We start from the raw sequence: 20,478 nt of genomic DNA, 5'->3' as shown, positions 1-20,478 counted from the left end.
CGTTTTGTTGCTGTGTTCATACTGCCATGGTAACATGCATCCATATCTGTCTTCCAGTGTCTCCTTTGAACACGAAATGCGTAGGAAAGCCCCATGTTGCTTGCAGCTTTTTAAATGATGTTACTTGTTATTAATAGCCATGCTTTTGACATGTTAAGAAAGAATATTTATTCACCAGTTACGTATTATCATACAGACATAAAGCACACAAATAATCGTTTTGAATGATGTTCTTATCATAAACTCACTCGTTTAAACTTGGTTTTGTCTGTGCCTTTACCTACCTCCCTATGTTTACTAAATAAATTATTTAAATAACTTTAAACATTTTTTTACAAAAATAATGATAGAAGCCCTTAGTGACTGTGTTACCTGATTATTTACCTTATCATTTAGTAATCTTTGAGAGCCATTCTATCTAGATAGTTCTGACATTAAACCACCCGGTTATAATGTGAGAACATTTAGAGCACTTTTATGGCTAATTGCTTGCAGATGCTGTTTTACTGTTGTAGCTTGATTGTCTGTTCACAGTTACTGATAACTACTCACTTGTAAGATGTATTTATTAATACCTACATGCCCACAAGCATCATGCACTTGTGTTAACTTTGATGAATACATCGTTTAATTAAGGTTTTCAACGACATTGTATTGAAATAACTCATACTCCATGTCAGCTGTGGCATGGTGGGGAGTCCATGTGTTTGTGCTACATACAATGTTTGAGCTTTTAAACTGGGTTTTTTAAACCTTATTAATGTATACATAGCATCAAAATAACATATCGAGTAGTTGTAAAAATGTACATTCTATAGCTGGCATGGTAGCACTTTAGTTTACAGTCTTGTTCTACACGTGCATAGTACTGTATACCTGCTTTGTAATTTCTACGTGCCAACCCACACAAGTATGTTGTTAACAGTATTTGCTAAGAACGCTTTAAATGTGCATTGTGTTATTTTTGGGATGATGATAGAAATGCAATATAATATACATATAAGAGCTTACACAGCGAAGCGTTATACTTTAGAATGAGCTATTTTTATCTACATTCACCGTGGGTCCCCTTGCATATAATTCGCCATGTTCTGTCAGCCTTCGTAGTGTTTTGAAAGGAATGGGAGGAGTGAACGGTTGGTTGCAATTCGCAACCTTACCACTAGATTTTACTGACTGGACCTTTAAAGGGACCTAGTTTAAAATGAAAGCAGTCACTTGCATTAAAAATGAATCAGTGCTGATCTCTGATTGGTTTAATGCCAAACTTTTGATTGCACATTCATTATTGTTGCAACAAGTTGCTTGGCAACTGCAAACAGCCTATAGCTAGTGAATTATATTAGAGCTAAAAACTGTACTGAGAAGAACAACTGATTATAATTATTATTAACACGCATAACTAGTTTTGCTGTTTGAGACACTGGCGTTCTCTACTTGATGCATTGCATGAGATGTACAAATTCAGGGATGTCAGATTTTTGTTTAAATATTCAGTATTGTCTCAAAATTCCATAGTGGTTTATGTGTAGAGACTTCAGGATGTTTCTCAAACTTTCCTCAACGGGTTTTGTTCCCCTGACCCTTGGGGTCAGATTCATTAATGTTTTTGGTGGTGTTTGGGCTTGTTTAGTTTGTGAGCTCACATTCCAATCATCAATGAGATAATGATCAGCCCTTAAGCTGTGTCATCTCAACACTTTTTCCTGGTCTTTTTATTTCTTCATTACATCCATACACAGTCAAGAGAGAGAAATTGATGGAGGAAAACATTTTGAGTTGGAGACACTAGTATTAAAGGTTCCAGACTTTTTATTCCATTGGTTTTACAATACATTTCGGAAACGATTCAGAAAAGATTCAAAATAATAACAACAGCAATTATTAAAATGAGTTTTAATACAGATCAGATTAATATAGTTCTGGTTATGCCAAAAGGTTTAATGCTTAGGGGTTTGTTTAAATACTGAAATCTGATCTAAAGGGTTCTTAATGTACCAGGCAAAAATGAGTTGGCTGTGAGGATTTATAGGCTCAAACAATATAAGGTGTTTTTAAATGAAGCAACTTGTTCAAGTTTGCATCTTTTCGCCTCTCAGATAAATGGAAGCAGATTAAAGCCCAATGTGAAAAAGCCAAATAGGAAACAGTGGCATGCTGGGTTTTCTTGTTGGTTTGCATGTCTGTGTGTGCACCTCACACACAAATAATATACATACATATAGTTCGCTTCACAGCTGAGAAAATGGCATTAAAGCAAATATGTGTTCCTGACTTATACAATATCAAATTTTGATACGCTTTAGACAAAGGAGAGGTAGCGTTCTATATCTACAGTATAACCCATATGTCATATTTATATCAATACACAAATTCCTAAACTGAGTTGAAAGAAAGATTGTCTACATGAATGTTGTTCACCAGTTGCAAACGTTTAAAAAAAAAACAAGCACTGATAGCTCAATGTGTTCAAAAAACAAACAAATGATCTGGACAGCAACAGAACATCCTACGGCAAGCGCACAACAAATCGCAAAAACACCCAGCGAGGACTCTTGTGAAACAAAATGTTCTCATGCAGTTTTCATGGGGTTTGTATCAGCCAGACACAGACAGATTCTTATAAGTTCTATAAAGCCGCTGAACATTTTCCTTGCCCTCTCATACATTTGTTTTGGAGATGGGCCAGGAGACAGCAGGACGACTTGGCTTAGGTTTGTCTGTATAAGCTGGAAGAGCTAAGAATTTGGGAGCTGAGGGGCAGACTTGGTCTGACACTTAAGGAAATGTCGGCTGACTGGGAACCGGGCCCCTGATCTGGCGAGCAGCAATACTGAGAGATGCTGCAAATGGAAATAATGCTCATTGAGTAGACACCAGGGAAATATAACAACACAGATGCAAAAGCTTTTGCATGTGCATCAATATGTTGTTCTATGGGGAGAGGAAGTGTTGGCTGTGCTTCGATCCATCCTCTTTAAAGAGTCAGGTACAACCCACAAATCATTTGGACAAATAGCAGTTATTCGTGGTAGGTAGGCATCACTAATATTGCTCATACGTATAGGCTTGCTTAAGAGCGAAAGACATTCGATTTCAAAATAAGGCTCCTGACTGAAAACAAGGTCACAATCAAACATGATTCTACTATAAACAAACACGGCAGATGACTGCAAGAAGAAATGGTGATAGTACTACTTGCATGCATATTTGTAATTTGATGTCTTACATTCTCTATACATCTTGTCTTGTTCTGTTACAGTTGTGTATATCTGCGGCCCACAACATACGTTCTTTCTTATAATGAAACTCTTTGAGGATGAGGTGAACAACCCAGAGGACTTCGCCATATTCTACCTTGACGTGTTTGCTGAGAGTCTAAGCGGAGATTCTTTAGTTCCCTGGCAGAGCTCAGAGATCCAGTGGAATGACGCCAAAAAGTTATTTCAGGTGTCAGTTTTTATTCAAATTAATATGGTTCATCACTAAATCCCAGTTGTCTACTTTTGTGGTATCAGAATGTACAGTTACGGTTTGAATAAGCTGGAAACTTGTTCGCTGTAGTACTTTATGATTTTGTCGTGTGAATGGTACGCTTTGTTTTGACAGCCTTTACTAATTTAACTAATATTCATCTAGAGTATTTCTAGTTGCTTAGATTTGAAAAATCCATTAGGCTTCCGTTCATTAAAATTAGCATTAGTCATTCCTTTTTAAATGCTTTGGAACAGCTAGACTTAATATACAGGACAGGACAGAATACATCTGCTTTTTAAGTTTTGGGGGTGACACATAGCAAGAAATCTGCGTTATATAATCAGAATATTTTTTGTAGGAAATACAAAGTGATGTGTTTTGAATGGACACAAATTATATTCCTCTGTTTGAAAAAGTCAAAGCTACACAGTCAACAATATTAATCAATATAAAATATATTTTTTACGAACTTATTAAATAATGCATTAAGATTATGATTTATGTTTTATTATCAGATTATTTAGCCTACCCCATCTATATAGATAAATAACACTGATAATTATAAAAAACTGAAAACACGATTAAATTAAATAGTCGTGTTGTTCATGATGAGCATAAACAGGTAAGCACATCACAGTGTAGTTATGCATGTGAATGCATTCACTAAATGCCTGAATATTTGTATTTAAACATTCTTATTTTTTAAAGTAATAGTTCACCCAGAAATATTTTTTTTTATCATTTACTCACCCTTTTTTAAACCAGTATGACTTTCTTCCTTCTACCGAACACATAATAAGTTCTTTAAAAAAATGTTAACTGGCCCCCATTGGTTTTGCATTGGTTTTGTGTCCATACAATTTAAGCGAATGGGGGCTTCGGTTACCAACTTTCTTAAAAATATCTTCTCTGTGTTCTGCGAAAAAAACAAAACATAAATGTTTGAAATTGAGGGTGAGTAATCAAGAGTGAACTATCACTTTAACTTTCTGGTGTAGCAGCCTGAAAAAATTTTGTACTTTTAATATCCTGACTTGTAGCATTATTGTTATCTATAAACTCAATACAACGAAAAAAAACACATTTAGCATTCAAAACTTACAGTCTAACCACACTATTGCAAAAACACAAATAGGCTTAAAACAGATACAAATAAATAGGTTAGATGACAAATATTTCGTGTATTGAATTCAGGCCATGCACTGTATTAAATAATGACTGTGCTACTATTATAATGAAAAGAAGAATAAATGTATTTTCCATTCCTGCTTTATTTTTGTCATATGTCAGTACCATAAGAAAACAAATTTATCTTAATTCCCTGTAACTTTGTGTGTCAAGACATGAATATTTGCCTACAGGCCTGATCACTTTGTTCTTTTTATGAATCTTAGCTGTCTGACTCTATCTTTTTCTGCAGTCTGTGTTCATTGTAACGTACCGGGAGCCAGACAGCTCTGAGTATGCAGATTTTCGAAAAGATCTCCACAAGAGAGCAACACAGGACTTTAATGTAAAACTGGAACCTTCAATGGTGAGTTTCTCATAAACAAGATCAAGTTTTTATGTCATATAAGCACGGCCACCTGTCACATCAAATTTAATCGAAACATTTGTCCAGCCTGGCATAGTTCTCTTTTGGCTCTATATCTCTGTCTTAATAGCTATGAACACACTCTTCAGCTTGAGGGAACTCATGTGTTTGCTTCGGCTACAAGATCAAATGTGACACTTAAAAGTGCTTGAAGCTTGAGTTTGGCTTTCTTGTGTCATTCTCAGTTGAGTTTTCTGAATCAGCTGTGTATTGGACTAAAGTAGGGAAAGTCTGTAGTCCTAAACCATGTGCCAACTTCAATGCATGCATTCCATATTTTATTTAAAGGGGTCAAATGACACGGCTAAAACGAATAATATCCTTTGTTTAAATGTCATGTGTATACACGATTTAAGGTTAAAAAACGCTGTATTTTCCACATACCGTGCATGTTTGTATCTCCTCTTTGCCCTGCCCCTTCTGAAAAGTGCAGATTTTTTACAAAACTCATCGCTCTGAAAAGCGAGGTGTGCAATGATTGGCAAGTCAACTAGTGCGTAGTGATTGGTCGAATAATGCAAGTGTGTCACAGAGATGTAACGTCTCTTACCTTATTCGGCACATCAGGTTCCAAAAAAATTGTACAGACAGGTGATAAAATGTCATCGGTACTTTCTTATATCAATTTAAGCCCGAATCTGATTAAGATGATAAAGCCGATACATCAACTTTTCCAGAGCGACTTGAGCCGGATATAAAGGATTGGTAAGGTTTATAAAATAAATATTATGTTAAATAGTTAAAAACTAAAGCTTACTGTTTTATCTTTTATATACGATGTTATAAAGCCTATAAACAAACAACCACATACATCATACAGAGTTTGTGTGAGATTGAAACAAGCTCGCATTACAGCAGGGAATGGTAACATAATAAGTAACGCAAGCGCTTTGGCCCTTCTTGATCAACCAGTGTTATGCCACGTCTCGTCGCGACTCAACAAAGACAATAAACCCCATTATAAACGCGATATCTGTTGCCTCTAGTTGGAACATTATTACTGATTATTAGGACTTATGTAGTCTTTTTTCTCGTTGCGCACGTGTCTGCATTTGCAGATCACAAAAACAAGACAAACTCAACTCGTGTTAGTCGGTAACAATGTCTTTTACAATAAAAATATACTTATAGGCTGCGAATCTGAAGCGCCAGACTGTCATTTTGAAGTGTTAATGGTTGAAATGGCCCCACTTTTTAACCAAAGCTTTCGTGCATAGCCGGTCTCAATCTCTCCCAGGTTTGTCGGTGAAATCCGCTACACAAACTTAAACATTCGGATTGTACTTTTCTGGAACAGTGTTGTAAATAAAATGTATCCATTCGTTTTTAGTTGTCTCATCTTTTGGCAGAGCAAACAAAGATTCTTTATTTTCGCAACGAAACACACAGCCTCTCTGCGACATGACTGCAGCAGTGACAATACAATGAGTTTTACAAGTACGCCCACATTACTTGCATTTAGATTTGGATTCTCTTAGTCAAGTCATGTTACAAAGTGATGTACATTGACCAGGGTGTGGTTACACGAGGCGTTTCGGTCAGGTCTGGGTGAGCATTCGCTTTTAGATAGAATGCATCTTTTGTTCGACATTCATTTTTGCATTTTTACATGTTTTATACATGCATGGGCAACTTATAACACACCAAAGACACAGAAAAATACGTATTCGCGCCATATGACCCGTTTAATATGATCACCCAACAAATAAAATAATTTTACTCACCTTCAATTTGTTCTGAGACTGCATGACTTCGGAAGACAAAAAGTGTGAATATTAAACTATTAAACTTTAAAAGACTTGAAATATACAGTAGAGCCACTGGGGTGTGAATAAGTTGAGCCATTGAGCATGTGTTTCACTTCTCTGTGTCATTTCAACCGGCTTTGAGGATCATTTTATTATACAATGCAAATAAATGTTATTAAACTTTGGCTATCATTTATGAAAAGATTTTACATATAGAATGTCTTTATTCATACTCCCAAAAAGAACATGCTCTTTTGGACATATACATGAGCCTATCTAAATGGGCATTTTTAAAATATTTTATTTTTTGTCCTGCAGCACAAATAATCATGTTAACATTTTCAACTTTGCAGGACCTTATATTTATGTGTATTACTTTCATATCTGTCTCATGGAGCAAATGAAGTAAACCTGTTACATCGCACTTCACTCTTCCTTATGTCTACATAGAATGTCACATAGCTTTAGAACACCCGGTTTCCCTGCTCTGACACTGTACCAAATTTGTTTCGCCTTCCTCAGATGGATTTTATTGCTGGCTGTTTCCATGACGGATTTCTGCTATATGCACAAGCCCTCAGCGAAGCGATAGCAGACGGTGTGTCTCAGAACGACGGAATCAACATCACTGTGAGAATGCAAAACCGCAGGATCTGGGGTGTGTTTCACGCAACTGTTGACTCATTTTACAAATGCAAAGATCCATCTGCGTGATAAAAGCATTGGCAAAGTGACCCTGTGACGCTTTGACGTTCATATTAATAGAGCGATCATAGTCGAAGGAAGTGATGGCAAGTATCCGGTGTTTAGCAACAGTGTCAAGATGGAAGAGTCTTGGCAGCTCTTCTTAGATTCTTTGTAAAGTGAGCTTGTAAGAGCTCTTGTGAGGTTGATGTTAGTAAACTCGCAGCCTCACTCTCAGTGAGTGTAAGGGTCAGAGCTCTTGATTGAGAGCGTGTCCCAGCCAGCTTGTGGATGGAAAATCTGTTTCTAATACAAGGCCCATCTGCTGAGCTTTCTCCCTTGAGAAGACTACACACGCTGTGCCAAACACACACAGGAACCAGGCAGAACATTGCCTGCTGGGTTCATGGAGGAGAAGTGGGTAGTTTGTTGTATTTTCTGTCAATAATAAGCACCTCAGTGGATGTTAATGGGAGAGTTTGTCAGAACATTTGAGTGTTTTGGGGTTTATACATGCAACTTTAGGGACATTGTGAATACATTTAGCTTAAGAAGTTCTGCATCTTTGTTTGCCTCAAAAATGCAGATTTCTCCATAAGGAAAATTCATAAAAGAAATAGTACAATAGTACAGTGTGTCTGTAGTTTCTACTAACGAAAATTATTATTTAAAGAGACATTATACTGAAAATAAGTACATTATACTGCAACTACATGTCGACCTATTCTACTTAGTTTTTTCTTAATTGTCGGAGGCCATTTTGAGCCTTGACATGAAAACGCATGTTGGAACTAAAATGGCTTTAACTCATGAATTCTTTGCAATACAGACTTACGGTAGGTCTCGTTTGAAAAAGGAGAAGTAGGTGATTATTGCTAAATAAAATCACACAGACTGGAGATTATTGTAAATAATATATAAAAAAGCTCATGTTTTTCTTTGATAAAAAATAGGGGTTGGAAAAGGATAACAAAAAATCTGAGCACACTCTTTATAAAAAAGAATCAATTGCTCTCCCTACATAAATTATAAAAAAAAAACACAAAAGAAATCTGTATTCTATAGTCTTAGACCTTTCCAATGATATATAGTTTGTCATGATTCGATCATAAATTACATGCAAGATTTTGACGTAAACTTAGGTGTCCCGTATACGGAACAGGTGACAGTTAACAGGCTACGGAGAAAGAAACATCTGTAACAAACATGAAACATATTTAACGGTCCAATGTGTCATTTTTTTGAGGATCTATTGACATAAATGCAATAAAATATACAAAAACATGTTTTCAGATGTGTATAAAGAGCTTACATAATGAAGCGTTATGTTTTTATTACCTTAGAATGAGCTATTTCTATCTACATACACCGCGGGTCCCTTTACATGGAATTCTCCATGTTGTTTCTGCAGTAGCTCTAAATGGACAAACTGCTTTACAGAATGCATTTTTAAATACAAAATGTCCTTAAACAAAGAACCGAAAACGTGACAACATCTTGGCACTATATCAGCCACTGTTGGGCTTCGAAGTGAGGCTTTGGTCGCAACCTCAACGCTAGATGACGCTACATTTCATACACTGGTCCCTTAACAAAGCTCATTTAAAACAATAACCTCTGAGCAAAAAACACTATTGGCTGCAAAGGCGTTTTGACTTTATAGCTTTAAAAGCAAAAGTGTTTATTTGATCCCTGTGCTGATGTTGTTTTATCCCAGGGGTTACTGGACTTGTTAGCACAGACCCGAACAATGCCAGATACACAGACTTCAGCCTTTGGGGAATGACTAACCTAAACACTGGACAATATGCAGTAAGTAATGTGTCAACAAACTTTTATATCAGTACATACAGAACTTTTGAGGTTTTTGAGAAGGCTTTATTCAAAACTATCCCTAAATATGTCTTATCAAATTTGATGGATATTACTTGATAATAACTTGAAGAATGATGTCGTTTTTTTCTTTGTGGATAGTAAAAATGTTGTTGTTAGACATAGTGACAATATTACAATGCTTGAGTCGAGTGTTTGTTAAAGATCAGCAGTCTAATTTAAGCCACATGCCACACTCTCCACAATTATAGGATCCGTGGCCTTGGTTGGATGGCTTGACATGCTAAATAATGTGTTGCATAAATGTTCAATCTTTTAATAGCCTGTTATTGTAATTGTAAGTTTATCTTTGTAAACGTATAAGCCTTTTCTTAATTCTTCTGTTTGTTCATTCATAACTCTATAGGGAGCCTTGTTTCATTTATCGAGGTTTATTGCATAAAAATAAATAAAATAAAGGTTGTCTAGCTGGTTACAAAGAGGTCGATTTATACCAGTTTGTTGCTATAGTTACCCCATAAGGCACCAATAAATATAATTTATTTTCATCTTCTGCTTAGAAAGATTTTGCCATAATCTTTGATATCACTGAATATTTTCCACCAGAGACAATAGAATATAATGAAAAGCTTCATTTTTGTGTAATACGTGTTAGATACTTAAATGTGGTTATGCTTGTTTCTTGTTATACAGATTGTTGGCAACTATAATGGAACCAGTAAAGAAATCATGTGGTCACCAACAGAGAAGATTCAGTGGCCAAAGGGTGGTCCACCTCTGGACTACCCACCTTGTGGATTTTCCCCGTGCAAGGAAGGTAACAACGTTACCTTCACATCTGACCACTGAGGCATATATATATATATATTTTTTTTTTTGATACTAACCACCTGCTTTGGAGTTGAACTATGTCCTAAATACACTAAGCTGTCATTTATCCTTAAGGATGTGTTTTAGTAGATCAATTTAACCACAGGGCTGCTGAAATTTATAATAATAATGTTGCATGCCTTCATGCGTTACATAACTGTTGTCAGATGACAGTCTATTAAAGTAAAATAAGCTCCATAAACTGATGTTGATAATATAATATAATAATAATAGATCTCAGGATCTGAGCTTCTTAAAAATAACCTGTGTGTGTTATGTGTATGGTGATTGGTGACTGAAATTCTGATTTAATTTCTTATACTACTGTGCTGTGTTTCATTTTTAAATTTCTTATCTGTCTGTTTACTGTATATTTACAAACTAAAAACCTTTTATTTGACTTATCATTTATTGATTGTTATTTTACCAGGATAGTCCCATTAAGATGTACATCTCTTCCTCCAGGTAGACCTAGGCAAATTGGCAGCACAAAAAGTTTCACATAAAATAACTCATCAAACTGTTAATTAAAAACATTCACATGTTTTCAGTTAACTAGCAGAGATCCAGCAGAGATAAGGGAATGGCTCAATGTCATGTTTTTTAAAAGACGTTGTATAATAGTAATTTCGAAAATTTTCGAAATTCTTTGCTTAGTATAAAAACACCTACTTAATATAATGTTAGAATAAGCATTAAAATGCAATGAACATTATTTGATGAACGGTTCATTTTATTCTCCAGTCTGCTGTTAACTTACAGCTATGAGTGATGGATGAAATAATTTCCTGATGAAAAAAGAGATGCTGTGAGACATAGTGTGAGACAAGGTTTTTCAAAAGTCATTGTTTGGCGTAGCTGGCAGGATGAGTTGACATTTTAGACATTTTTATGTTTGCATCATCACCTTTAGTGAATCTAATACTCAAAACCAACACAGATAGTGTGTGCAAATAAACATCTATTAATAAGTTCAATGTAATCTTTCAATCCGTTTTCAATGTGTTCAAATTAAATCTTTGAAGGCTTTTAGTTTCCAATCATTTTAACTGTATTTTCCCAGATCACCTCCCAGTCCTTGGAATTGTGGCAGTTGGGTCTGGACTGGCCCTTATAATATTCGGAATATCCAGTTTTCTCATCTACAGGTATTGTTTTATTATATTCTTTCATTATTTTATTTGTCGTATAAACGTCAATATTTAAAATCTCAGAGAAAGATTTTGTTTAAGGGATCAGGAGGATTCATGTTGGAACTTGTTGGAACCTGCAGCTGTTTCTTCAGAGAATTTACGGGAAGCGCTTCTATAGGTGCCAGAGTGGAATTTACATGATTGTTGCCAGAGCAACCGCACAGCAGTTTTTCGTGTTAAAGCAGAAAAATGTCAAACTTCTTTTAGACGCAGATGCTGATAGTCTAAATACTGTATTTCACTGCTCATTTCATTTGGCTAGCCCATGCTGTCAACATTTTTTTGCTTGTGCAATTGACCTCTTAACTTCGTTTAAAACATATGTAAGATCAGAACAAGATAAAGTATATGACGGTAAGTAATAAATAGTAATGGCTAGTACTTATATGGATGGGTGAAAGTTCACATAATAAAATAACAGGTAAAATATAGTCTACTTTTAATATTATCTTTTTATATCTAAAATCAGAGAGGATAATACTGAATAGTTTGGAACGCCGTCTTGTGGAAAAGGGAACCGTAGAAGCTGACTCATGGCTTATATAAATGGGCTTGTGCCCAGTATAGTCAACACTTTGAGACAAATATTGATGTTAGCTCCTCATGGCTACTAGAATAAATATTGCAGTTGCAGCGTAGGTAGACTTATTCTTGGACTTGTCATTCTCTTCTGAACTCGTTTGAGAAAGTGTCCCTAAAATGGAAATGTTGTGTAAGAACACCCATCCACCCACACTCGTACATGTACAAGTATTGAGTACCAAGTGTATAGGCGGATCAGCACTATACTGCTAGGATTAGTCTTTTCATAAAGAGCTTTCAAACTTTTATGTTGCTGCTTTCAAATAAATCGTCTCCCTTGTTCTTTAAAAGATTTTTCTGGATTTCTGCATAAATTGATAATATATTTTGATTTGATCTTAACAAAAATACACCTGTATTCATGCCTTTATAAAGTACAGTGTCAGCATTCACAGGCCAATGTTGGGAAACTATGGGAACCTTCGAATATTAAACTGATATATCACTGAGAAGAAATTTTTCTTCATTCTTATTTACAAAAATGTTTCAGTTCAGTAATATTCATGGGACATCTGGTGTGAATAGTTCTTTTGAGGTAATGCCAGGGTGAGGTCAGGAATTGACTGGGACACTCTAGAAGGTGTATATTTTCTGTTGAATCCATTCTGTTGTTCCATGTGCTTTGTGTCATTGTTGCATCACCCAACTTGCGTTTCAGTCTTCCTGTAGACATAAAACACCACATATATTATAACCAATTTCTGTAATTTGTAAAATACTGTCAAACATAAGTACAGTATAATACTGTAAATGTGACCCTGGACAACAAAACCAGTCTTATGGGTCAATTTTTCGAAATTGAGATTTTTACATAATTTAAAAGCTGAATAATTAAGCTTTCTATTGATGTATATGTGGTTAGGATATGATCATATCTGACGGAGATATAACCGTTTAAAACTCTGGAATCTGAGGGTGCAAAATAATCAAAATATTGAGAAAATTGCCTTTGAAGTTGATAATAAGAGGCACTGTTACTGGCCATCCACTCACAAAAATAAAGTTTTGATATTTTTAGCATAGGGAATTTAAAAAATATCTTCATGGAACATGATCTTTACTTAATATCCTTATGATTTTGGGCATAAAAGAAAAATTGATAATTTTCACCCATACAATGTATTTTTGACTTTACTAAATATGTTCTGTGCTACTTAAGACTGGTTTTGTGATCCAGGGTCACAAATAACAAGGGAATGTGGGTAAATATATGCTCACTACTTCAGTTATCCTTAACATTGATTTAACTGCAGTGAAAATGCCCTCAAAGAAAACAAAAAAGATATCCCTCCTGAGATTGGTCAGATTTTCATGGGCATATTATATACTGTATCGATTTAAGGCAAAAAAGTGACTAATGGCAAGGAAGATTTTTGGCAAGGGCGACGCAAACTATTTTTTGTTTGTGTTGTGTGTTGTGATTTACTGTAAGTTAATGAAGCTAAACTCAAATTAAAACGTAGTACTTTAATGTATGCTATAATTGACATTTACGGTAATTTATTGGAAAACTGCTTCCAGGAGGTTTTTGTAATTTCTATATCAAATTTACATTTTTTTATGGCCTAATGAACAACATATTTTTTGTTATCCCAAAGTCTTGTTTTATTCATCTTGCGACTCCACACTGTGCTATAAATCAGAAATGTTGGTAAAACATTATCTTGCAACTGTGCAGTTTTTTTGCATGAAATATACAGTATCATACATTTGTATATATAATTTTTGCTTATTTTTTGGCAGTTGCTTTTATCCAACTGAAATTGCGTTTACAGAATACGTAGTACATTTAAAAGAGGCCACTGCCATACCGTGCAAATAAGAGAAACCATTGAGTGTATGTGTTGTGGAAATTATGGCACAGTTGGGCTTGGGCGGAGTATTACTATTAATTTGACTTATAGTCAGTTTGGGAGGTTACTTATAGTCAGTTTGAGAGGTTTCCTAACTAAGCATTTTATTCAATACAAGTAAATATAGCACAAAGAGTCGCCTTGAAAACCTTCCTTAATAGCCATGGAAAAGAGCATAACGGACCTTTTGATAGAAGTAACCCTATAATGTGTTTTACATAAATGAAAATAAATTTGTGATGAGGTTGAGAATATGATGACTTTCATTTCTGGGACTTTCATTTTCTGTGTTTCAAGCTCCAAAACAATACATGTTCGTAGTAAACCACTTAAGTAAGAAATCTGCTAAATTTCAAATGGAGTGATGCCAATAAGCTTTTAAAACAGAAATAAGCAATTTGCATCTATGTTCTGTTGGTTTTATTATATGTGTTTTCATCTTAAGGGGTACTGCTGTCGGTTTGACTATCCCCCTTCAAGTCAAGCAATTCCCTTCAGTCAATGCTTCATGGAATTTTGACATTTTAGAATGAGGATTATCCCTTTGGCAAACAGCTGAGCATACATTTTTGAACATGGCTCTTTAATATAAAAACCCTGCTGAGGATTTTTCCACCTATCTGCTTCCAAATTATAGTCTACAAAAACAAATAATGGTGCTTGTTTTGGGGTTTACCAGGGTGGCTCTAAAATAGGGTAAAAAGCCTGTTGAAATGCAGACGCTGCATTACTTACACTCTGCCATCTGGAAACATTTTACACCTTTTAGATTGTAGTGGAATGTTTGGGGGTTTCTCTTTTTCATTCTTTTTTGTTTTGGCTTGAGTGCACTTAAACCTATTTGCGATTCTCTTTATTGATATCCTCCTTTTGCAATTCTAAGTCAACATCACTTGGACATTCGGAGATTCTGATTTGCTAAAAAAAACTCTTCGCTGCAAATGAAACTGTTGAGAAATAGTAGGTCCTTAGAGAGATCCTCCAGATGTGTTGATTCACTTGGAAGTTGCCCATGTATTTATCCACATGGCTGGCTGGACTGTTTGGTTTGCCTATGGTTAAAAATAATATGTTGAAAAGGGCACGACATCAGTGACCCTGAGATTGGCTCACTTTTTATCGTTCCATCAGACTTTAACTCAGTCTGCTGCAAAAATTGTTTCCACCTTAGTTTAATCTTACACTCTGATAAACCGTCTGTGTAAGGGCTATTTAAACTAATTGTGCAAAATGAAATCGTAGTGCCAAAGACTGTTAACTGTGCTTTGTTTGAGTTCATTTTCAAAACCTCTAATCCTAGTGTTAAACATTGTTGCGCAACTGTTTATGCTAAAGATGCAACTGTTTATGCAAGTGCCGTAGCAAGTCAGGTCATTAAAATGATGAAATGGATGCCTACTAATTGGGACAATAAAGACCTACATACAACCCCTAACCTTATTATTATACACCTGCTAGTCATTTTTTAAATATTTTTCTCATTTTGTTGAAAATAAATGTCTGTATGATCTGATATGTGATGTAAAAATGAAGAAGAGTGAATTGGCAATAGATGGATTTGAATTCGCATTCAAATGTAGAATCAGAACTACTTGTCTACACCACCGAAGCCACCGGGAAAGTCGTTTTACACTAAAAAAAAATTCAGGTGCAAGACCCACTCACATAGGTCCATGGGTGGATCAGATCTCAGATCAGTAATCTAACCATTTTCTACAGTATTGAACGGCCATGAATAAAACTTGGATGTGGGCCCCCAGTCCCCCGGGCCCATATGCACCTGCATACCCAGACGCTAAGCCACTGGTTTATGCTACAGACTCATATTGTGTGGGCTGTCGACAAGAGGTTTGCTTTCACTGTGCCATTGTCAAAAAATTCTTACATTCGTAAATACCCAGAGTAACATTTTATTGCTCAGAGGTTGCTCACGAGTAATAACAGAGTTTTCACTTGCCTCAAATTGCTTCAAATAACAAAAATAGAAAAAATGAGACAGTTTTTAAAATAGGAATAGACATTGTATCACTGTAAAAAATAAACAGATTTTCCTGCAGATGTGATATGAGTAAAATAGCGTAATAAACAATTTTGTCCTTTCTTTTTTTTTATGTTTTTCTTATAACTTTTTCTGTCTCTTTGTGTAATTTGACATTTTTACTATATTTCAAAAATACACTGTAAAAAATCCTGTAAAAAATGTATTTTTCCAGCAGCTGGGACAGTTACAGTTGGTTGTGTAAAAGGACATGTTTTTCATGTTTAATAATATTAATTTATGACATTTTTTGACATTGCTGAAATCTAATGACTCTTGGACTCTAATGGGGACATTTGTGTTCGTTTCTTTCTCAGTAGGAATATCTGAGACATATGAAACGTAAGCAAAAGTTCCCATTTATTCTCCATTTCATTTTATTGATGAAATTGAGACATTAATGAGATCTCAGCTTTGATTTTGCTTATGGGTATAGATGATAATACCATAGTCTTGTGGGTAGGCGTTATAGTTTTTCCCAGAAAGCAACCACTTCACAATGCGATAGCAACCACTAATAACACCCTAGCAACCAGTTATGCACAAAAATTACTCACATCACCTCAGCAACCGCATGCAAGTGTCCACCCACCCACAGGTTTTCCTAAGAAAATGTAAAAAGCTAGTGTACTGTCGTATTAAAGCAAGTTTTTCTTTCTGAGGTGGTTGTCGGTTACATTAATGTGATCTGTTGACTTGCAGGAAACTGAAGCTGGAGAAGGAATTGGCTGGGATGCTATGGAGGATACGCTGGGAGGAACTGCAGTTTGAAAGTCCTAACAAATTTCACAAACGTGCCGGCAGCCGTCTCACTCTCTCGCAGGTAAAAGTCATTCTACTCTGGAATTCTCATATCTGGGATAAGCCTGCACAGTTCCGCTGTATTTTCCATTTGGCCACTTTAACACAACCTTTAAAAATCATTTTAACATGCAATCATTTTATGATGAAATGCCTTTGAGTTTGTTTTCATATAAACAATGTTAAATAAAAGAGGTTTCCTCCTGTTTCAGACCGTGTTCATCTGGTTTTAATTTATCTCATAAAAATGCCTTTTTTGACTTGGCTGTAATAACTGGCCCTGTTTTAGCATTTAAAAATGGAATTCCTTGGGAGTCCGTCACAAACGGTAGCTGCATTTAGTTAAGCTGAATTTTCTTAGAAGAATTCAACAAGAACAAAGGCCATACAAATACACAACAGCACTTAAAAAAACTTTTAATCAAACAAAGCTCAGAGTTTTTCTAATTTTCTCAAATGCAAGCACTTTTGTCCCAGGCGTTCCCCGTTAGATTTCTCATGGGTTGTACAAAAATATATATAACCTTCTCAGACTTTCTGTATCTTTCCAGTTTACACATTCTTGACTAATGTCCAGTTGGTTTGTTGAAGGTAGTTTGGGTTTAAAGTAGCAGACTCAAATTAACAGATTGTTCAAAGCTCCAGCCTGGCTGCCTGCCCTCCTGCAAAAATCAACTCCTTTTCCTCCTATCAGGTTCTGCTTTGGATTACTACCACAATTATTCTTTTCCTACATACCAGTAAATGCGTGCAAGCACATGGAGATGTACAGTATTTTGATTAGTTCTTTTTGGCCTTGGATACTTGGAACATTTTGAAGGCCAGTGAATTTTCCAGGATGGAGTATACAGTACAGTATTGCACTGCACATTGGGATCTGTTTCCATGTGTTCCACATCGCTGGCCTAAATTCATGATTCATTCTACTTCTATTTAAATAAAGCTATTTTACTACCAATATTACAATTTCAGTTTTTAAATGTGAGGAATGGCTATGATAGATTTTCATTAAACGGTTATCATGCACAGCAGAATTGCTGGGTTAGAAAATAACCCAACCTTAACCCAGCTGCTGGGTAACTATGGGACAGAACACGCGCTGGGTTATTTTGACCCAAGTGCTGGGTTGAACCATTTGACCCAAAATGCTGGGTTGTTTGTTTGACCCAACTAGTGGGTCGGGTTAACTGTGTTTCTGGGTTAACATAACCTAAACATTGGGTTATATGTTGTCTCATTGCCTTGCTACTTTTATATTTACCAATAAAAATAAATAATCTCAAGGGAATGTACAATTATTATAATTTTTCTGTACTACAATTACACAAAACAAATTAAATTTATTTCTTTACATTTATTGAATGGGTGCAATTATCATACATTTCATCCAACACCGACAGACACATACAAGTTTTTGTAGATCAGTTTCTTTAAAAACACAAAACTGGGTGAATAAGGCACTGTAGATTCCTATTCTATATGTCACATTGCAGCATTAGAACACTCAAAAATATATTATTGGCACATGAGAATCAGTCCAAACAGTATGCCATTAAAACTAAGCAAAACAAAGACTCCAAACAACAGACACTACATGTGACAACTTAAAGCATGTTACAAGTGTCCAGAAAAAACTGTTGTCTTCAAAAACTTCCCACAGTAAGACTCATGTCCATCAATACGATAAACTGCATGCTGGAGAAATTTCTAAGTAGGAAGAGACTGCTTAGTTAACATCAAGCACAGAAAAGGACTTGAAACAGATCAACAGAGCAACAATTCAGTTTCAATGGCATGTCCCGAAACAATGGCGAAGGTCTGGGATGTCGTTGCTGCCTCGTCCCAAAGGCACAAAATGTGCAGATTACATCACTGGTCTCTGCATTTTGCAAGTATTCCAGCATGACAGTCCCCACCTGTTAAATATATGACAGTTAGTCTTAAAACATAACTAACATTTAAGTTAAAATGCATTTAATGAACAAACACAGAGGCCTTATAAAAATGCTAATTTTAGAAGAAAACTTCAAACTTCACTTTTAGTATTTTACTTCATTCACTTCATTCATACTGTATATCATTTACTTCTGAGGATATACATATATCACACAGTGATGGCCAAAACTATTAGAACAGTAGTATTTTTACCAGCTGGAAAATGGTATAAAAGTCAGTTATTTCTATCGTTTGCTGTCGTGTGTCAGAAGGAAATTTCTGTTTCATTTTCCAAACATTATTTTTGTCATTAATTGTAAAATCAGTGAGTTTAAGAGTCATAGCTTTTAGCTAATGCAGCTAACGGTAACGTTACCTGAGGGAAAAAAGCGCGAAAATGCTACATTTTAAATTATTGCTAGTTGGTTGGATCCGGCACGTCGCAGACACTTGAAAAAATATCCCCTTAGATTAAGTTTTGTATGAAATTATCTAATTCTGACTAAACATTACAACGCCATACTGTAGGCAAACAGTAACCGATCTATAACATGTATTTCTGACCTAAGGCTAGTTCATACATTTCCATGAGGATTTAACCTTTTAAAAAAACCTTTTAAAGTAAAAATATGCACATGTACACACACACATATATATATATAACATAAGGATAAAGCGATTGCTAAGGCCTTTTTTTGTCAAAAAAATTAGCATGCTAAGCTGCTAAATTACTTAACGTTAATCAATCACAGAATAAAACACTTCCTCCGCACAGCGACATATCAAATACTGCATTAAACAGTAAAATCAGTGTGCTCTTACCACAATTTATTAAAAGTAATCATATTATCATATTAATTTACCGTATAAAATCAGCTTGCTGTGATGTGTGTTGCCGTCTGACACAAGCAGACGCGTGAAGGATCCAGAAGGTTCGATGAAGTGGAAAAATGAACAAACCGGTTGGGTCAAAATAACCCAACCCAGCTGTTCAGTGGTGAAATAACCCCTACAGTCCATTTGACCCAGCATGAGCAACCCAACTGTGTGTTTACAGTACCTCAAACAACCCAAAATTATGACCCAGCACAATTAACCCAAAAATGTGTGTACAGAAATAACCCAGCATTTTTTTAGAGTGTGGGGGGATCACGGTGACGATATTATCACGGTGTCTATTGAAATATTTTTTGAATAATGTGTCAAATTCATCTTTATTTTTGTGTGTTCTCCCTAAACGACAAAACCAGTCTTAAGGGTAAATTTTTCGAAATTGAGATTTTTACATAATCTGAATGCTGAAGAAATAAGCTTTCTATTGATATAGGGTTTGTCAGGATAGGACAAATCTGGCGGAACAACAATTGTTTTCAAATATGGTTTCTGAGGGTGCAAAAAAAACAAAATATTGAGAAAATGGCCTTTGAAGTTGTTAATCTGAGGCACTGTAGCAGGGCATCCACTCACAAAAAGAACGTTTTTTATACATTTACGGTAGGAAATTTTCTTCATGTAACATGATCTTTACTTAATATCCAAATGATTTTTGTAATAAAAAAAATATGTAATTTTTACCCCTACTATGTATTTTTGGCGATAACTAAAAATGTTCCTGTGCTACTTAAGACTGGTTTTGTTGTCCAGGGCCATATATGAGTATATGGAGGTGGAGACTGATTGTAACCGTTGTTGCTCTTAAAGTCCCCATGAACCGGGTGTTGCAATCGTTTTTACTTCCGTATTTCTGAGTGAAATGGATGGCACTTTCCAAACAGGTTATATTGCCCTCCGAAGGGCCCTTTGGGAAGGGAACGCCCCACAAAACATCGCTCCAAAGAAAGAGAAAATGACATTGTTTTTATTGCTCTTT

At 35.5% G+C, this 20,478-nt stretch overlaps 1 protein-coding gene across 1 annotated transcript in view; it reads left to right on the top strand.

Annotated features, from left to right (window-relative positions):
• Positions 1–20,478, top strand: part of npr2 (natriuretic peptide receptor 2) — a 42,045-nt gene that overhangs the window by 2,721 nt on the left and 18,846 nt on the right. Inside the window, exons 2-8 of the mRNA XM_056745135.1 lie at positions 3,263–3,450; positions 4,898–5,011; positions 7,342–7,477; positions 9,221–9,315; positions 10,030–10,153; positions 11,270–11,354; positions 16,575–16,695. Coding sequence (XP_056601113.1) covers positions 3,263–3,450; positions 4,898–5,011; positions 7,342–7,477; positions 9,221–9,315; positions 10,030–10,153; positions 11,270–11,354; positions 16,575–16,695 — 863 coding nt within the window. The remainder of the gene's footprint in view (positions 1–3,262; positions 3,451–4,897; positions 5,012–7,341; positions 7,478–9,220; positions 9,316–10,029; positions 10,154–11,269; positions 11,355–16,574; positions 16,696–20,478) is intronic.

The sequence above is a fragment of the Triplophysa dalaica genome, chromosome 4 (assembly GCF_015846415.1).
Source record: "Triplophysa dalaica isolate WHDGS20190420 chromosome 4, ASM1584641v1, whole genome shotgun sequence".
NCBI lineage: Eukaryota > Metazoa > Chordata > Actinopteri > Cypriniformes > Nemacheilidae > Triplophysa > Triplophysa dalaica.
This window is presented reverse-complemented; position numbering and strand designations above follow the sequence as displayed.